We start from the raw sequence: 19,030 nt of genomic DNA, 5'->3' as shown, positions 1-19,030 counted from the left end.
ACTCAAGACTCAAGAGTTGGTAAAATTCATTTTTCATATATATATATATATATATATATAGGGTGAGGCTATGGTGTGGCTCATCCGTATACATACCCACACCAAAGTCAATGCTTTTTACATACACAGAGCAAAGCTTACATTTTTTTTTTTTAAGTGTCGGCTTTGATGTGAGTTAGCATATGGACAGACCGCACCATAGAATTATCCTATATATATATATATATATGCCTTTTCTGGCAATATTTACATCTTCTTTTTTGTTTTCGTGTAAGGAAAAACAAGTATATTTTTTGTTAGTCGATCAGACTGTGTAATTGGGTTCTTGGTTTGGATTGTGTTCAATCAGACAGAGAACTGCAGGATTTGTAAGCTTTTGTCCTCCTTTTAATAAGAATTCCTCATGAAAGCCTTTGAAGAGTGGATGTGTAGGCTTAATATAGTCGAATCACTATATATTAACCCTTTAATATTACTTTTTAGATTCAAGATTAATTAGGATTATATACTACAAAATGGATGAAATATTTTTAAACAAATCTTGTGACATAATAAATCCAGTGTACATCTTCTCTAACTGCCAGCCAGCCCAGTAGGATTTTCTAATTTATCTGAAGATTTTACATCTTCAACAGGGGATTTATTCTTTTGATGTTGCAAGAACTTATTCAGTTACAAAATCTATACGCAAATCCAATAGCTAATAGCCATTGCAATGACAAAGCCAGAGTCTTCATTCATGGTCATGATCTGACTGAATTCTGCTTGTTATTTTCAAGTCATAAATTAATTTCTTCTTCATATGTGGTTCATCAATTAAACATATATAGCTTAATTTGATCAACATTTCAATTCCTCAACTCAGATCCAAATTTTATTAATTATATAGAGTTCAATTACATAGCCTAAAAACAAAATATTTACAATATCTTCCAACAGACTTCAAGAAACTGCCTATTTGCTTTTTCGTTCCTAATAAATTGGATTTCTATTTAAACAAGTGCATTGCTCAATACAGGAGGGAGGTTTTTGTTCGCCGCAAGCAACCCCTATAACATTAGAACACTGGGAATGTGCAATTCCATGAGTGTATTGTAGATTGATGTCCTTGAGCACAATGTTCTGGCAAGGTTTAATTTCACTGCATCTGAATTTCACAGCAATCTTGGAATTAGAAGTACCCTGAATGTCTTTGAATCGAACGTCGCGAATCTGAACTTGGGAGGAATAACCCTGTATTTTGATCATCAAAAAAGGAATATTGGTTTCTTAATCGTAGTGCTAATTAAAGTTATGTCAATTAGTAAATTAAAAAAAAAAAAAAAAAGTAAAAAGTTTGCATTGATTACCTTGCTACAATTGTGAGAAGGGCAATATTCTTGATCAATAACAATGGGATTAGACACATCAGTCATTTTGATATGCTCAAATGTAATATTGGAAACATTGGTTGAATGAGAATGAGCCCAAGTTTTGATCCTCAATCCATTTTGAGTGCCAATGAAGGTACAGTTTCTAACTACTAAACCATTAATATCTTTTTCATTACGAAATCCACCAATACTACCGATGCCAATTCCATGTCCCGGACCACACTTGACATTTTCAATGTCTAAGTTGTTTGCCCCGGGGCTTAATGATACGCAATCATCTCCAGTGGATATCTCTGAATCCGAAATAGAGATGTTGGTTGATAAACCAATGTGGATCCCATCAGTGTTGGGACTTTTCGCCGGAGCTTGTATTTTAATTCCCTTGATTGTTATGTTTTTGCAAGCAAAAATGTTTATGTGGACGTTCTTGCTGTCTATCAAGCTTATATCCTTTATTTTCGAATTCTTCACAAAATCTAATCTCAATGACTGAAGAGGAAAAATAATTAAATAAATAACTAAATAAAGTTTAACAGCACTGAAAATAATACAAGCTTAAAAATATGAGGCATGGAGTTGAAGCATTAAATAGAACTTACAGCAGGAAGTTTCTTGCAATTTGGATCTTTCAAACATGTGTTGCTGGACCAAGCAGATTTTCCTTGACCATCCAAAACACCATTGCCACCAATTTCAAAGCCATTTATGTATCTAAAAGTAATCCAGTGATCAATATCATACCAATATTCCTTCTCAGTGGGAGCAATTAGTTTCCCAATTATGTTTACACTTAATTGGCCATTGCAAGGACCTTTCAATCTCAATGGGTTCACTAAGTATGTTCCATCTGGGATCAAAATCTCACTGCTGCCATTCGATTGACAAGCAACATCCCATGCACTATAAATGGCCTATAAACACAAAAATTGAACAAAGAAATAGAGTCAAATTAAATGTTATACATTTAAATAAATACATACATACATATATATACATATATATATATATGTATGTATGCATTGAGGTTTAAATAAAAATACATACATCGCTGGTATCTGTAGATCCATCGTCAATGGCACCGTATTCGACAACATTAAAAACATCTGTTTGGTCTTGTGCTTTTGTAATGGGGATCAACAATAACAGTGAGAAAACAGAGGAAAAGAACCGGTTTGAATACATGGTGAGAGATTTTGGCATGGTGTTTGTAGCGTTTGTTTTTGGCTAAGCTTCAAGATTAGTAATTTAGCACGGTTGTTCTGTTCTTATATAGTGTTTATTTTCTAAACAAAACTGGATTTTGGTTTATTCTGTTGCTATTTGGTTGACATCTCATTTGGTTTGATCAGTAAATATACTGTGTTTTTTGAAACTAGATTCGCTTGTTTAATAATATACTTGTTTTAAGGATTCAAAAAGATCTTTTTTTCAGTTCGCCAAATCCAGCTTTCTTGGATTATTAGAACACAAGCCATTAAAAGGAAAACAAAAAAATTAATTAATTAAATGACCAAAGAAAACTAAATACTATATTTTTTATGGTAAAACTTTTTAAATATATTTATTTGGATAGGATACCAATCCATCTGTTAGATACTATATGGAAATTTTTCTGCATTTAAAATCGTTTTTGAATTTAGTAATCTTTCTATAAGATTTGTTTAAAAAAACAAAAATAAAACATTGATAATAATAGATTCATCTATAAGATAATCAGATACACTGGATTAAGTGATAACTACAGGAAACTACCTAATAATTTTGAATATAAAATTTATTTGTAAGAAAGAGAAACAGACCATACTAATTAATGGCATTTCAATTCTAATTAAAAGTTTAATAGATAATATAGTTCAACGCTAACAACCTTAGAAACAGGGTACAAGTACATATTTGAGGTAAGACAGAAAGGATTTAATTCTTTATGCAAGAGGAAGGCACTTGTGTGCCAGAAACAATTCCATTGACATTATTACACTCCGAAATTGCAGGTCCATCTTTACCATTATAAACTAAGTCGATGTTGTTGAGCTCTATTTTCTGACAAGGTTTGCTTTGGCTGCAATCAAGATTTACTGCAGCTTTGGAGCTCGAAGAACCTGAAATATCTATGAATTTAACATCTCGAATCTGAACTTGAGAGGAACCCTGTTGAGAAAGAAAAGGATTGATCAATATATATATATATATATATATATAGATTTCCTATAGCACACAAAAGAGCACATTAAATCAATAAATATACATGCCTCACATTAGACAGTATGTTGCAGAACAAAAGCAGCAGGCAGCAACATGAGGCGCATTTTTTATGGCACATTTTCAGCAAAATTATACATACATATATATATATATATATATATAATTAGAACATGTTAGGATTTGATCATGTTCTATATACAAAAAGAACATGCTAGAAGAAAAGGAAGATAGATTGATACCTTTTGGCAGTTTCCAGAAGGGCAATATTGTTGATCAATGATGATGGGGTTCCTGACATTATCCATGATAATATGCTGAAAGGTAATATTTGAAGCAATGCTTGCAAAACTACGAGCCCATGTTTTGATCCTCACTCCATTAGCAGTACCAATAAATGTACAATTTCTGACAGTAATTCCCCAAACATCATCTTCTTTAGCTTCTGAACCAAGACTTCCAACACTTATTCCATGGCCAGGACCACATTTGACATTGTGAAAGTTCATGTTCTTAGATCCAGGGCTCAACGATATGCAATCATCTCCGGTAGATATATTTGAATCCGAAATCATGATGTCGTTCGACGAACCAATGTGGATTCCATCGGTGTTAGGACTGTCAGCTGGAGCTTGTACACTAATACCATTTATCTGTAAACCTTGACAGCCAAAAAGATTGATATGGACTCTCTTGCTGTCAAACAAGTGTAAGCCACTTATTTGTGAATTGGTGATAAAATCCAAACGCAATGTCTGAAAAATAAGAAAGTTAGATAGTTAAAACAAAAACATAAAATCAGTACTAATACAATATTGTCACATTCAGCAAAAGAAAATGAAATTATGTAATGTAAATTGGTTGGACAACTAGAACTTACCGTAGGAAGTTTTTTCTTATTGTAGGGCCAAGCAGTAGGACCTTGACCATCCAAAGATCCACCTCCATCAATTACCAACTGGTTGACATATTGGAAGTTGATCCAATATTCAATATCAACTGAAAATTGATTCTCAATGGGAGCTTTAAGGTCACCCTGAATAGTAAACTTGGTTTGGTCTTTGCATGGACCTTTAAGCAAGATTGGGTTCAGAAAGAATGTGCCTTTTGGGATCAAAACCACAGTTTGCCCACTTGTATGGCAAGCTTGGTACCATGCATCATTAACGGCCTACATCATAAAAATAATAATAATAATAATTTAAATAAATAACATGTTAACAATTAAGAAAAAATAAATAGGAAAACAAATATATAATCAAATCTTAGATTTTTATGGGTTTTTGGAAAAGGAAAACCACCTTGCCGATATCAGTTTTTCCATCAGCAACAGCACCAAATTTCATAATGCTGAAAACCCCATTCTGAGCATTAACATTGGTAATGGATGCTAACAAGAAGAACATTAAGCAAAGGCACTGAAAAACTGAGCTGGAATCCATTGTTTATTCCTTAGCTTCACATGTTCTTGCTACTTCTTGTCCTGATTCTTATATAGTGTAATTTTTTTGTGCATAAAGATGGAATGGTAATAAACAAGAGGATTTCGTTTTGGTTATTTTTGGTATAATTAACTTGCTTTAAGGAATTAAGAGAATAATCAGTTTTTTTTTTCCCAATTAGAATCCATTTGGACTATTTTCATATAGATTATAAAGATAAAAAGTCAAAAAAATAAAAAAATAAAAAAATTTAACCCCATTTCCTGGTTTATTTGTGGTATGTAATCACGATGAATTTATATGGTTTCAAATTGAATTTCCTTTAAAGTGGTGGCAGAACCCAAGCAGGCTACCCCACTGTGAGTTGAGTACGGAATTATTCAAGGGATGGCAAATTGGTATCTGTTATCATCATAAGTTACCAGAAATAATATATATGATCATAAGGAATATATTAAGGCAACAATTTTTGGAAATGATGGACCATTTATCGTGTTAATAGAGATTCTCGATATAGAATTGATTGTTTATGATCCTTTTTTCCAAGATTTACTTTCCCTTTTTTTTTTTTTTTTTCTTTTTAAATATCCTCCCTCATTGTAGAATTATCAATATTTTGATTGGCATGAAAATGACTCGAGTTACAGTACCCATTCAAAATCATCAATAATACGAAGCCTGAGTTTGGGGTCTTGTAAATGAATTTGGGTCTTAATTGGCATTTTCTATCTTTATTATGTTCGGTCCATTGAGAGAATAGAAAAGGTAGACTTTCAGGAATGAATAATTTAGCTTCAGTTTCCTTATAAAATAATTGAGAAATACTTGTTAATAGTGCCGGAAATTAGCCATCAACATTGATATAAAAAATAATTACGTGAAATTTTAAGTCAATGGAAAAGCTTTCAATTTCCACATCGAGACGTTATTTAAAAATTTAAAAGCCGAAGCTTGGTCAATATGTTGTTGATCAAGTTGAGGTCTCCAAGTTTCATAGTCATAACAGACACCAAAGAATAAATTTATAATAAATATGAGATACAACAGCAGAAAAGAACAACAATGCTGGCTACAACAATTTTGACCCTGACATGTACCTCTCAAAGACTATTTGGTATCCCTAAATTACATGGGGAAGAATGAACATACCTACAACATAAACAGGGAAAGAATTTACCACGGCTCGGTAAAAAGAAGGAAAACCAAAAAATAAAAATAAAAAATAATGGATTAGCAGTGAATTCATGAAGAAAAAAACCTCAAAGCTACACGAGATTCAAACACCGACATTGGGAAGATGCAAGAGCAAGAAAAACAACCAAGTGTGGCAACACTATAGTTTTAAAACAGAGACAGAGCGGCAAGGAGCGTAGCCATGGTCAACAGGAAGGAGCTTGCAGCAACCTTAGGCTGTGCATTAGGTGATTTAGGTGGTGGTGCTGCTGCAGATCCACCTGGGCTAGAAGCTGGGGGTGTCGATGAAACAGAAGGTAAAGGTGGCTCTGTCACATCTTGCTCAGTCAGGACAGGATTTGGGGCCTCAGCTGGAGGCAAATAAGGAGTAGTAATGAGTTGTATGAGACTATCAGGTTGAACAGGACTCATGTAAGCAGGTATCTTGGAGCCACGACCCAAGCATTGGTTTTCTGCATAAAAACAAGCACAATCAATCAGTATAGGCTAGACTTTAACATGGTTGATTTGATCCTGAATGACACACCAAACAATAAAGGAAACAGAAGGCAAGGTAGGCTCAAATCAAATACAGTTAGTTGCACTCTTGCACCTCTATTGCCAATTTCATCCATTAGCATTTTCAGAAAAACCGTGATTAAAATTAATCTAAATTATAATAAGCATTTTTCTGATTTTTGGACCATTATATGATTATTTAGACAGTTCATTTGTTTATGTCAAATACTTACTTTTATATCTAGCAGCTGTTTTAGGGAACGGTGTAATTACACCATCAATATTGGCTCCCATAACATAGGAATTGATCTCCACAGTTGCATCAGAGAAGAAGTCCCATGGTTGAGATACAAATTCATTGTTGAAGGTTTCTACATAAACTGAAAGATTTGATGATTGTAGCTTTTTTACCACATTTGTAGTACCAGTCAAGAATAACTCAGTTTCAGGAAACACGGAATCCTTGTTAACCACCACAGAACTAGCAAACTTCTTGATGTCATCCAATGATGAGGCATCTATATCACTGATCTTCTCTTCAATCCTGTATACAAGTTTATAATTCTCTTTTCCCTGGAATTTTGCTAGAACAGAACTATTACTAGATTGAATGAAAACTTTCTGTTCAGCAAAACTAGCTTTGCTCAAGGCACTAAGGACTGCATCAGTTACACCTAAGTTCTGCTCCTCTGCAAGATAACCCGCATGCTGAAAAGAAAAAAGGAAAATTGAATCATCATAAGTAGAATTTTTAAGTCTGCAGAATTTTCAGCAATGACCAGTATAATTCAGTTTGTTGAAAATATATAATATAGATTCCTAGCAGTTTAGACATTCAAACTCAGTTTGGTTCTTCTCTGCCCACCTCATATTTGCAAAAATATGACAGTTTCTCAAATGATGCAATTAAAGAGATCTCCATGAGCACATGTTTAAGTCAGCAGCTTGGCAAAAGAAAAATCAGATATATCTATGACTTGACAAAATTTACCTTAAAGGTTTTAACAACTAAAAAGTCTATGGTGTCGATGTTTCTTAGCTTTTATATCATATTCCCTTCTGCCAATATATTCAATACAATTTCTCAGTAGCCAAACTACTGCATTTCCAGCTATCAAAGCATTCAACCATGAGAGTAGACCTTAAAAGATCTAAGCCAAACTATTTTGTTCCATAACTAAATAAGGAGAAAACCAAACAATTAATGAAGCATACAAAAACCTCACCTCAATGCTGATCAAGACAGACAGAGAGCTCACATTCTTTGTCATGTTCAAAAATTCAGATAGCGTCAGAAATTTGCCACTGTTTTTGTTCCTTGGATTCCGGAACAATGTGAAATCTGAGAAGGGGCTTGATATAGATGCTACAGGTGCAAAGAAAACTATATAAATATGGGAATATTAAATAATTAATCAAAACAACAGGTCTTCTTTAAGAAACACCATCAAATATGCATGTTAAATAAACATAAATGATATGCAAGAGCAAAACCAGAAGAGGTAGATAAAACAAGTAACTTCTGGAAAAGGTCTCTTTCATGGCATAGAAGGAATCCCGATGTCACAAAGCAGCATGTATCATGCACATTCCCTATGAAATTGCCAACTTATAAGGCTATAATATAAGCTAGTGGGATCATTTTCTTTTTGATATATCTTATTAACTTAATGTATTTTGTCCACCTCTAATTTATTCTAAATGTAATCTTGAATCCATTTCAAGTCCAGCAAGAGGTACTGCCATTTTACATCTATCATCATGGCAAGAGGTACTGCCATTTATACCAATTATCATGGCATAGTTTTTGTGTTTTTTAATGATCCAAAAGTTTTTGAGAAAATCGATAAATAACAATCCGCTTTCCATTTGTTAACAATACTGAAGGTAAAGAGTGTAAAAATATTTTCACCAGTTTCAGGTGAAATCAATTCAATTGCAGTCTCCAAGAGTTTGGAATGTTTTTTTACCAGTTACATATCTGGAAGAGAGCAAGATAGCGTCCATATATAAAGATGAAGGGAAAAAAATATAAGGCACAATGTCTATCTCTGATTTCAATAAAATCTATTGAATGAATATTTTATATATGCCACCTCCAAGAGAAGAAAAATATTAAATACCACCAAACCGCCACTATAATCGAATGAGATTTAATAAGAACTTACGGGTTAAGGTTTGAATTTCATCCCATGTCAGGCTAAATGTAAATATTCCAGTACCAGCCTTGATCTGTGGAATACTTCTTGTTCGGCTGCTAAATGGAGACTGAGCAACCGTTGTGCTATCAATAAGATTGATAGAGCTGAAGCAAAATGGTGTTCCATCCTTCGACATTTGAACAGGACAGTCAATAACATCAACACCATCAGCAATTGCATTCTCATATGCCAAGTTAGTACAACTAGGGTAGTCTCCACTTGCTCCATATTGTGAGATAACCAATGGCTTGGCTGAAACATGAGAAAGATGAAATAAACAGGTCAATAATGCTTCTAAAATTGTGCTTCTAAAAAAGAAACTAAGGCGGTGAAGTACCTTGTCCTCGAGCATTTTTGCCCAGGTGAGCAAAACAATCTGCAGTGCAATTGAGAAATCAGCAACTTAAAGCAGACTTACTAATAAGTAATGAAGTATTATGTTTGAAAACAGACAAATCAAGTCTACAGAGAATCCCATCCATTTATAACAAAAGGTGTTCCATTCCTGACTGCAGGAAAACACTGATCCTCTCCAGTCATGGAAACTAACACTTGTGCAAGAGTAAAAGGGACAAAATTGCATTCTACATTTTGCAACATCTATATGGGGTTCAATTCTTAGTCTCTAATTACAAAAATCATCTCATAGTCATATAAATCAAAGGCAATGTAACAGAATCATTTCAAAAAGTCATGTTAGGATTCATAAAAGAGTACAGTAAATTAGTAAATCAACAACATGACATTTTAGAAGCTTGAAGTAGAGCAAAATTTTGAAGAACAGGAGAGGAAGTAATTTAAAGTGATTTTTTCAGGTGCTGCAATAATGATTAGCCATGCAAGTATGAAATCTATTAGAACGAAAGAAGATTAAGACAGAATTTAAACATAGAATCAAATTTTGAGTTCATCCATTATGAAAGGTCTGATGATTTGAGTGGTATGTGGAAGAACAAAATGATAACGGATAATGGCTGCTCTTCTCTTCTTTTTTCTTTTTCCTTGTTTTTTCTTCTTTTTCTTTTTTCTTTTCCTTTTTTTTTTTTTTTTTTTTTGGTAACATTTTACCTAATATATCCATGAAAGCATGGTTGATATAATTTATATGGAACACATATTTAGTTTCATGATGTAGAGAAATTAAACGTACAAAGAAAAAGAGCAGGATGTGAATATTAATTATTAGAGAAAAAAAGAATAATGTAGAATTAAAGGGAGAGGTAGACTACTTTTTTCCCTTTCGCAAGGAAGAGTGGATAAGTCTACTAGAAGAGAGAGAAGGGAAAGAAAGCAGTAAGAGAGAGTGAAAAACTAATAAGATAAGTGTTCTGTAATCCTTTAAGCAAGCAAGGACAGAGAACATGAATAAACAAGACAAGAAAACAACTTCAAAAACTTGCTCAACTTTTTCAATATGAGCATGAAGAGGATTCATGCTTGACATTAGTTAAGTCACCATTCTTATGACCAGAAGAAGACAAGTTACCTATGGCCTCAGATGGAGTTATTGGGAAGTCAGACAGTACGCCATCAACGCTGAAGCCGCCAGTTTCAATGAAGTTCAGGTACTCAGCTATTGGATCATAACTATAATTGTAGCTAAGAGGATAGTCATTCATAAACTCCGATGCAAATACTTCTAACTTTTCTTTGTGAGCATCTGAGACAAGAGAAGTTTGAGGTTCCAAATAAAGATTTACTTCCGGCCAAATGTAAAACTTTGGTACAAGAATTCCAGATGCAAATGTTTTGATAAATGTCAGATTCTTTAAGAGAGAACCATAAGTCTGGTTTGTTGAAGGCTCAATCTCATCTTGTGTCAGAAACCGAAAGACCAGCTTCGTTTTTGGACTGATTCTCCCTTTAATACTTCTCAGGAACCCCACCTCAGGGGATGAGATATAACTGATAACTACTCTTCTAGATGCAGAAATTATAAAGTTCCTCATACTCAAATTATGTTGGTTGTAGAATATATCATGCTGCATAAGCATTAGAACAAAGGAATGGCTCAAACTGATACAATATAAATCGTAACCACCTAAGAAGTAGATCACCACAAAAGCCAGAAAGCAGAAAACAAAAATAAAATAAAGGTTTGAAGCTGAATGAAACATATCATCATTCATTTACCTGAACATTCAACCACAAGCCTGGTGGTTTAAATTGCGTAGCCACATCATCAATGGTGAGAAATGAGTACAAATTTCCATCAAACTTATTAGTCCTGGAATAGACTCCTTGTGTAACTGTATGGTAACAAAGAAACAGAAACAGTCAGCAAGTATGGTGCTTAAAACATCACACCTAAAAGAACTCTCAATAAGCATATTGGCATTTAAAAACTACATTATCCACACAATTGTATTAGTTAAAACAAAGATCATGCTAATATAAGGTTAACTGCATAACCAGCCCCTGTAAGTCGGCGTGCGAGCTGCATTTTTATCAATCTCTTGAACTAGGTTCTTTTAAAATAACAATTTAGTTCACAACCACCTAGACAATCCCAATTAATTCAATATAACAATAAATGAAATACCAAAGATGCAAGCAACTTACCAACCACTAAGAAAAGCATTTGACCAAAAAATAAAGTTGGAAATTATTGAATAAATAACTAAATTACGGAAAGGTACTTTACATTGTTTATTCATATGTGGCTAAACCGCTACACTCGCAAAGATACAAACATACCATAAATAAATAGATAATTTAATAAACAGTGATGGAAAAGAAACTTCGCACATACTTAAATTCAATTAATAATCAGTTCTTCAAACCCTGAAAGCAAAAGTTATTTTACTAATTTATAGATTCAAAATAAATGGACAAAATTGGGAGTAGCAAGATTCCAACATGAGCAACAGAGCAATATTGTAAATTGTTGACAAAACCACTCCACTTACTTCCCACATGTGAGACATAGAGTGACCATTTAATTGATCAAATCTAATATCATGTTAACTGAGAACAATCGATCTTAATTAATCTTACAGCATTTTAATGAACTATTTCATTTTTTTTTTCCCACTTTCTTTCTCAATTCATACAGCACTTATAATCTCAGTATAGCCAATTCCCATATAAATTTACAAGATTATGTTATTCTACCATGGTAGAAGAAAGACAAGTTTTCCTGAAAGCATCATATTAAGTTCACAAAATATTTGGAGCAGCAACAAAACAAAAATATAATGAAACCCATTACGATAGTTTTTGCCTTACCAACGACATCTGCTAGTTGTTTAAGAGTGTAGTCCACGGCAAACCATCCTTTGGTACGAACCCCATTAACAGGGTATTCTTTTTGCCCTTTCTCGAACTGATTTGTTATAGAACTACTATTGTCCAGCCTCAAATCTCGAAAGCAAATTCCAGCTTCATCTTTTGTTAATTGCACATCACACCATAATTGAACATTGGGTAAACTAGTAATCAATGCCAAACTGTAGGCAGCATAGCTAGAATCAGGAAATAGCCCAGAGAATCCACCATGTGCTATGACCAGAGGTGCATCTCCTGAAAAATAAATCAAATTCTTCATCAAACAGGTAGTCCAAACATAAAACACCAACCAACTCTGTTGAATAAATCATGAAGAACCTTTTAGAAGCCCAAAAAAACTACTGAATACTTATAATAACTAGATATCTTTTGGGGAAAAAACATAATAAGAAATAAATTCAAAACATTGGCAAACCCCTATATTATTTTCCGTATCCAACTCAGAATTTTCCAAGTCAAGCATTGGGAGCAAATCACTTGCTCACAGACAGCAAAAGTAAATTCCACATCCATTTTTACAGCAACCAAACGAGTTAGTAAAGACTACATATTAACATAAATCAGCATCAAAGTCAAACATGCATAGAATTCGATAGTCCCACCATTTGGTTGCGGAGAAAAATTGTGGGAAAAAAAAGAAAGGAGAGATGTGGAATTAAATTATGCATCATTTTGGACTCAATGAGATGAGTTCCAATTTTCTACAGCTCCACACCTCATCTTCATCGTTTATCTTTTCAATTGTCGGAGAAACAAAACAGAGATTTCGAATTTCTCCATTTGACAGCTGAGAATGCTGAAAAAATTAAATGAAACCAAAAGATTCTAAATATATGAAACTTTAATCTTTCGCTTTAGAACCCAATCAACCTGAGCCAAATCAAATTGTATTCAACTCAGCAGAAAACTAACTCATAAAACGAATAAGCAATGGAAACTACTCAATCCAGTCAACGGAGGTTACTACACTGACAAGAACCCAAAAAAAAAAAAAAATTGATTTCAATTTGCATTCCAACTTTCCTCCATTTTCTGAGCTGCCAACCAGAAAACAACTCAAGACAGAAAATAAATAAATAAATAAAACAAAAGCACAACAACAAACCGCCAAATACAAATAGAAACAGAAAAGAAAAAAAAAAATTCAGACAGAGAGAGCGAGAGCGAGAGAGAGCTAAAGAAAATAGACACACCGCTGAGTGTTTGCCATTGAGCTGTAGCATTAGATCCCTGAGCAGAGACCAAAGCTACCAGAGATTGCAGAAAAAGAGCGAGTAAAACCAAAGCGCGTGAGTTACACATTGCCGGTAACTTACGCCTCGCCGGCAAGTCACAGTTGTCAGCAACTTCGGCTATATCTACCGCCGAAAATACTTCAGGTTTCCTCGGGAAATGTGTGAGATTTGCTCAGCTTAGAGAGAGAAAGAAGAAAGAAGCAAGAGAGAGAGAGAGAGAGCAGAAGGAGCTTATGCTCTGAACCTTTTCAGGCTGGCTTTTCCCTGGATTTCTTACTTATATTTTACTTTCTTTCTTTTTCCCCCAAAAATTATTTAATTCATTTTACACGATTTTGCAAATTTTTATTATTATTTTAATCAATTAATAAAGGAGCTCTAATTTTTATTTTTATTTTAATTTAATGTTAAAGCAGGTAGTTCTCTGAAACTTTAAATATGCCTTTCCCACGTACATTCATACCGAAGGAAAATGGCTCAGTTGTCTAGCCGATACAGCTCTTAGCCCCAAATTGTTGTTTGTCGGAAATTTGACGCTGTCTTCAAGATTGAGATCGATTCAATGGAACCACTTCCTGCCCGTTGAAGTTGCGAAAGTCCCTTTCGTAGCTACAACTATAGCTACTTAAAAAACCAACACAAATATCAATTTTCAAATTTTCACCAAACTTATATTTTTAAAATAAAATGAAAGAAAACTTCAATATTCCTCTCATTTTTATTGGAGTTATACTATTATGCTAATTGAGTCCCATAATGTCCAGCTATGAAATTGACATATGTTTGTACGCGTTCAGGTACTATTCTTTTTTTTATACAAAGATAATATAGATCGTAATCATCATTAATTAAATATTTATATATATATATATATGTTATTAATTAGTAGTTGTTAAAGAATTCAAATTTGTTATATAGATATTTAATTATTTGAAAATTAAAATTAATTTATATATAATTAAAAAAATTATTAATATTTTACTAATAATAATTATCAATGGTGATAAATGTTAATATTTTTTAATAAATTAATTTTAGTATCTTTTTTAAGGAAAAAAATTAAAAAATAAATAAATTTTAGTTTCGCACTTTTTTCTAAATAATAATAACAATTACATTAATGATTGTTTCACTAAATAACTAAAATTTAAATTATTATTGAAGATTTGCAAAGTATTGGAACCAAACAACAATGTTAAATCATTTGTGTTATTCTTTTCACCATACTTTAACATTTATTATGCACAGAGAAAAAAAATCTTAGTTAATGTCATGCACTATTTATTTATACTTTAGTTAGAAAGTTAACAACTGCTCAGAAACAAAACAATAATTGTTCTTCTTCTTTTTTTTCTTTTTTTTTTCATAAACTTCTTATTTTATGATTCCATACCATGTAAAGAGTATTTCATTTGGTTTTTTAAGAAAATAAAAAAGTTGTTATTTAAGATGTATTAAAATTTTGAACAAACAAAAAAAAAAAGAATAATAATAATGAACAACATGCATTAAACTGAGCTGGCATGATTTATGTTGCAACGTGTTAGCTTTGGGATTGAACAGGTCAACTGGCTCGAGCCAAAAAGCGAAGCCGAGCTGAAGAGGTCTGTGAGGTGCTGATAATACCTTCTATTGGACGACAGCTAGTGTGGGGGCCACAACATGGCGGTAATGAACAATCTGGCTAATGCAAACGTGGCGTCCAATGATTGGTCAGACTACCACAGCATCAACGCGCAAAGCCGGTCGAGTTCAGTGGTGGGAGCCCACCACCAACATAGGCAACTCAAAGCCTTGCAGAGAAACGGCAGCTAAGTTAACGTCGTATTAAACAGACCAGTTGATAGTGAAATGCATCATAAAGTTTTTTTTTTTTTTTTTTTTTTTTTGTTGCGTGGGAAAAAGGTTTGTAGCTTTCAGAAACATGAAGGAAGATGATGCACAAGACACCATTTTTGCCAAGACTCGACGGCATTATCTGTGATGTTGACCCTCTCTTTAAAGCAGTGATTCATTTTGAAAAGTTGACATTTTACATTTTTTTTTCAATATGAATTTAGAAGTTCTTTTACTATTTTAAATCTGCTATTTATTCAACATTGTCTGCCTTTTTTATTTTTATTTTTATTTTTTTTATCTCCCCAATTTGTTCTATTTTTTGTTTTGATATGCTTTCAATTTTATATGTATGAGTTTGTCTCCTTCTAGAAAGAGAATTTTAAGTCTATGAGTTCTGTTTGATACATTTATGAGTTTAATCTACTCTGTTAACCACTATATGGAGAATTTTTCTTTCTTTTTAGTTTTTGGTTTTCCATTTTTTTACTTATTTTAAAGATAAAAATAAAAGTCAAAAAGTAATATCTCTAAGTTTAGTAAAAATGATAATAGAGAGGAAAAAGGTAAAAGGAAAGACAGAAAAAATAAAATAATATGGGACACTTGAACACTTCAAGTTCCAGAAGAGTAAGTTGCAAGAAAGGATAATAAAATTTTAATCACACCCTGCTTACTTTATATATATAAATTACTTTATGATTATAAGGGCATGTTTGGATGTACCTAATTTTTTTTATATTTTTGTTAATAAATATTTTATAAAATAAATGAAAAAATATTTAATTATACATATAATAAAAAGTACTTCAAAACATATTGAATGTCTATTCTTTTAAATTCTAAAATATTTATTTAAAGAAACAAAGCTTTAATGCTTTGTTTTTTTTCCTTATCAAAAAAGTAATTCTTAATTTTTTAATAAACATGATTACAGGTTTTTTTTTTTTTTTCCTTCCTCCTTTTGACAATATTTATTAAACTCCAAAAACATTAAAAAATACATCCTTAAATCAGAGGTTGCTTAATATTCATTTATCACTACTTATTAGTTTCTACCTACCCCATAATGAACCAAATTAGTGTTTTGTTACTTAAATGAACTATATTAGGGGCTCTGTGTGTGCGAGTGTTGATTATTTAAGATGCTGCATAAATGCCATGAAAATGAGAAGCCCACCATCCACATTGCAGCCTAAAATCTTAAATTACAAGAATCAACTTTTTTTTCTCTTTATAAATCTTTTAGAAGATTGTTTGCCAAAAATCACAAGTTCAAAAAGTAACTAGGAAAAAAAAAAAAAGAAAAAGAGCCTTTAACTAAAAGTGCTTATTCTATTTTCTTTATTCAATGATACGTGAACTAGATGCATATATTGGTTACTGGTCTAGGTTGGTTTCCTTTCTTGTCAAAGAAAATAGATGAATTTTATCCCCAAAAAAAAATTATTATCAAATAAAATTGATTAAAACTTTTTATTACACAAGTTTCTATTTTTATTACGATTAAGTTTTAGATCTTCCATATTGGATTATTACTTCTTTTTTTGGGTGGGGGGGTGGGGGTGGGGGGAATAAATTGGGAAGGGAGCAATACTCGATTATTACACTTAAGTGAAATATATTATATACACACACGGCAAAGAAATAAAAAAGATGATAACAAATTTATATTATTTTATACCACCTCTAATTAAAAGTAGTAAATATATCAACATAATTTAGTGGGCTATATAATTTACTTTAATTATTAACTACTGGAGATAGGATCAACAAATCATATGTAGTAATATTAATTTAAATCTTTATTATTTTTGTTTTTTTATATTAAAAACTTATTAAGGGAAAGTAAACCCTTTAATAAAAAATAATCAAATTCTCAAATAATATTGAGTTTTTTTAAAAAAAATTAAAAAATTTATATATTTTATTTTTTATCCTATTTAAATTTGCATCACATTAATATGTGGTATCATAAGATGAATTAAGTAATATATCAAATATTTGTATACTATATATTTGATCATTTTTTTTTCATTTATATTTTTAAAATTTTCATCTCCAAGATAGACGTGGTTAAACATCAGAATTAGCTTGGATCATGTTCTATATAATTTTTTAAATGTGAATGGACATGTTCCATACATATCACAAGAGATGATCAAAATCTTTTTTAAGGGTGAGATATTTATTATTTTTATCATACGGATATCCCCATATGTAAAAAAATTAATCACTAATTATCATTTAAAAATAAATAGAAAGATAAAAAAAAATTATGTAAGTTTGATATTATATATATATATATAATTAATTTGCAATTTGTTTATCTATGCCAATACCTAATCCTCTGTCTTCCTGCTAAAATGATTATAATATTAACAACAAGGATAATAACGACAATGAGATGAACAACTGGTTAGAAACGGAGGTCAAGCATTGAGACAGTATCAATTTAATCACTATTGTCATTATTTATAATTAAATTTAAAACATTAACCTCACAACACAGTTTTTGAAAATGTGTTTGTACTTTAGCCATATACCACGAAGAAGGCATTTGGCCTTAAATAAATTGATTGTACAATTGGGTAGGAAGGTTCTGAATAATAATAATAATGATTTAAGGACAAGAAGAGACAGTCTACATGTGGCAACACATGGGAAGGGAAAATAAGGAAACGAATCAAACGGCCGTAGTTGGTTCATATTAGCAAAGGGAAACTAAGGAAACGGATCAAATGGCCGTATTTGATTCATATTAGCAAAAGTGGATTTGATCTGATTGTTTTATGATTAAAGAAAAAGTTTATACCACACTGTTAAATATATATATATATATATATACACATTATTTTTCTTTGAGAAAAATTAGTGTTTTGTTTTTTTAGGCGGTGAGTGAGAGATTTGATAAAGATGATGGAGCGCACTCAAAGCCGCGTAGGAAGAAGGAAGGCCAAAAGAAGAAGAAGAATAGAATTATTCAAAGAAAGGGACAAGAGGGTGTGTCTGTGTGCTTCTGAATACAACCTTTTTTCCTCCAATCTTGGTTTAAAACTTACTACTTACTTACTTGCTCATCTCATTTTCTGTGTGGACCAAAAGGGTTCAATTTATATATTTTCAATTTCTTTAGCTATAAGTCGTAAAGATTTGTTTGCTAAATTATCATAAGTATTGAAAAAAGTGTGCAAAATCAAACGCGTTTAAACGTTGTTCTTCAAAATTAGTTCAATAGATAATTATCATTGTTTTGATGGTGATATATGTCATATATATTAGGTCCATGTCAGCCTAAAATAATTATCTGAGTTAAAAATCTCTCCTTAATGATATAAAAAAATCAAAACGCATTAACTGTTTCAATAATGACTTAATATGTTTATAATAATAATAATAAATTGTTATTTATATATATATATATATATATATATATATATATATATATATATATATATATATATATATATATATTTTTTAATTGTATGCAATTAAATAAGATGTTTAATAAAATTTAACCATTATTAATTAACATTAATAAATATTTAAAATAAATAAATTATGCATAATTAAATAACATAAACAAAAAATCAAAATCAAAAATCAACTATGATATCAAAGAATTTTGTTTTCAATTTTTTTAATTTTTTTTTTTGGCATATTAATTAAATTCTCATCATTGCCCTCGTGGGTGCAGATAACATTTATATAATTACTCTTGGCCTGGTTTCTTATTGGCCTGTGGGACATGTACTTCCTCTTGA

General features: G+C 31.7%; 1 protein-coding gene across 1 annotated transcript; it reads right to left on the bottom strand.

The window, feature by feature from the left end:
• Nucleotides 1-6,019: 6,019 nt before the first annotated feature.
• LOC107434323 (glycerophosphodiester phosphodiesterase GDPDL3) lies at nucleotides 6,020-14,024 on the bottom strand. The gene is made up of 9 exons (XM_016045776.3): nucleotides 13,389-14,024; nucleotides 12,136-12,429; nucleotides 11,041-11,156; nucleotides 10,394-10,889; nucleotides 9,245-9,283; nucleotides 8,875-9,159; nucleotides 7,933-8,072; nucleotides 6,940-7,414; nucleotides 6,020-6,660 (listed from the first exon to the last, which is right to left on the bottom strand). The coding sequence occupies exons 1-9, from the start codon at nucleotides 13,495-13,497 to the stop codon at nucleotides 6,356-6,358; spliced, it is 2,259 nt and encodes a 752-aa protein (XP_015901262.3). The 5' UTR covers nucleotides 13,498-14,024; the 3' UTR covers nucleotides 6,020-6,355.
• Between the last annotated feature and the right edge of the window lie 5,006 nt (nucleotides 14,025-19,030).

This window comes from Ziziphus jujuba, chromosome 1, assembly GCF_031755915.1.
Source record: "Ziziphus jujuba cultivar Dongzao chromosome 1, ASM3175591v1".
NCBI lineage: Eukaryota > Viridiplantae > Streptophyta > Magnoliopsida > Rosales > Rhamnaceae > Ziziphus > Ziziphus jujuba.
Note: the sequence above shows the minus strand (reverse complement) of the source record. Positions and strands in the feature narration are given on the sequence as shown.

What these genes read in the sequence shown, in the direction of transcription:
- LOC107434323 (XM_016045776.3), bottom strand. Translation starts at nt 13,497, where the DNA reads ATGTGTAACTCACGCGCTTTGGTTTTACTCGCTCTTTTTCTGCAATCT. An exon ending in TCAATGGCAAACACTCAGCG is followed by an intron (nt 12,430 to 13,388) that starts GTGTGTCTATTT and finishes TTTATTTTTCAG; the next exon opens with GAGATGCACCTCTGGTCATA. An exon ending in AACAGCTGCTAGATATAAAA is followed by an intron (nt 6,661 to 6,939) that starts GTAAGTATTTGA and finishes GTTTTTATGCAG; the next exon opens with AAAACCAATGCTTGGGTCGT.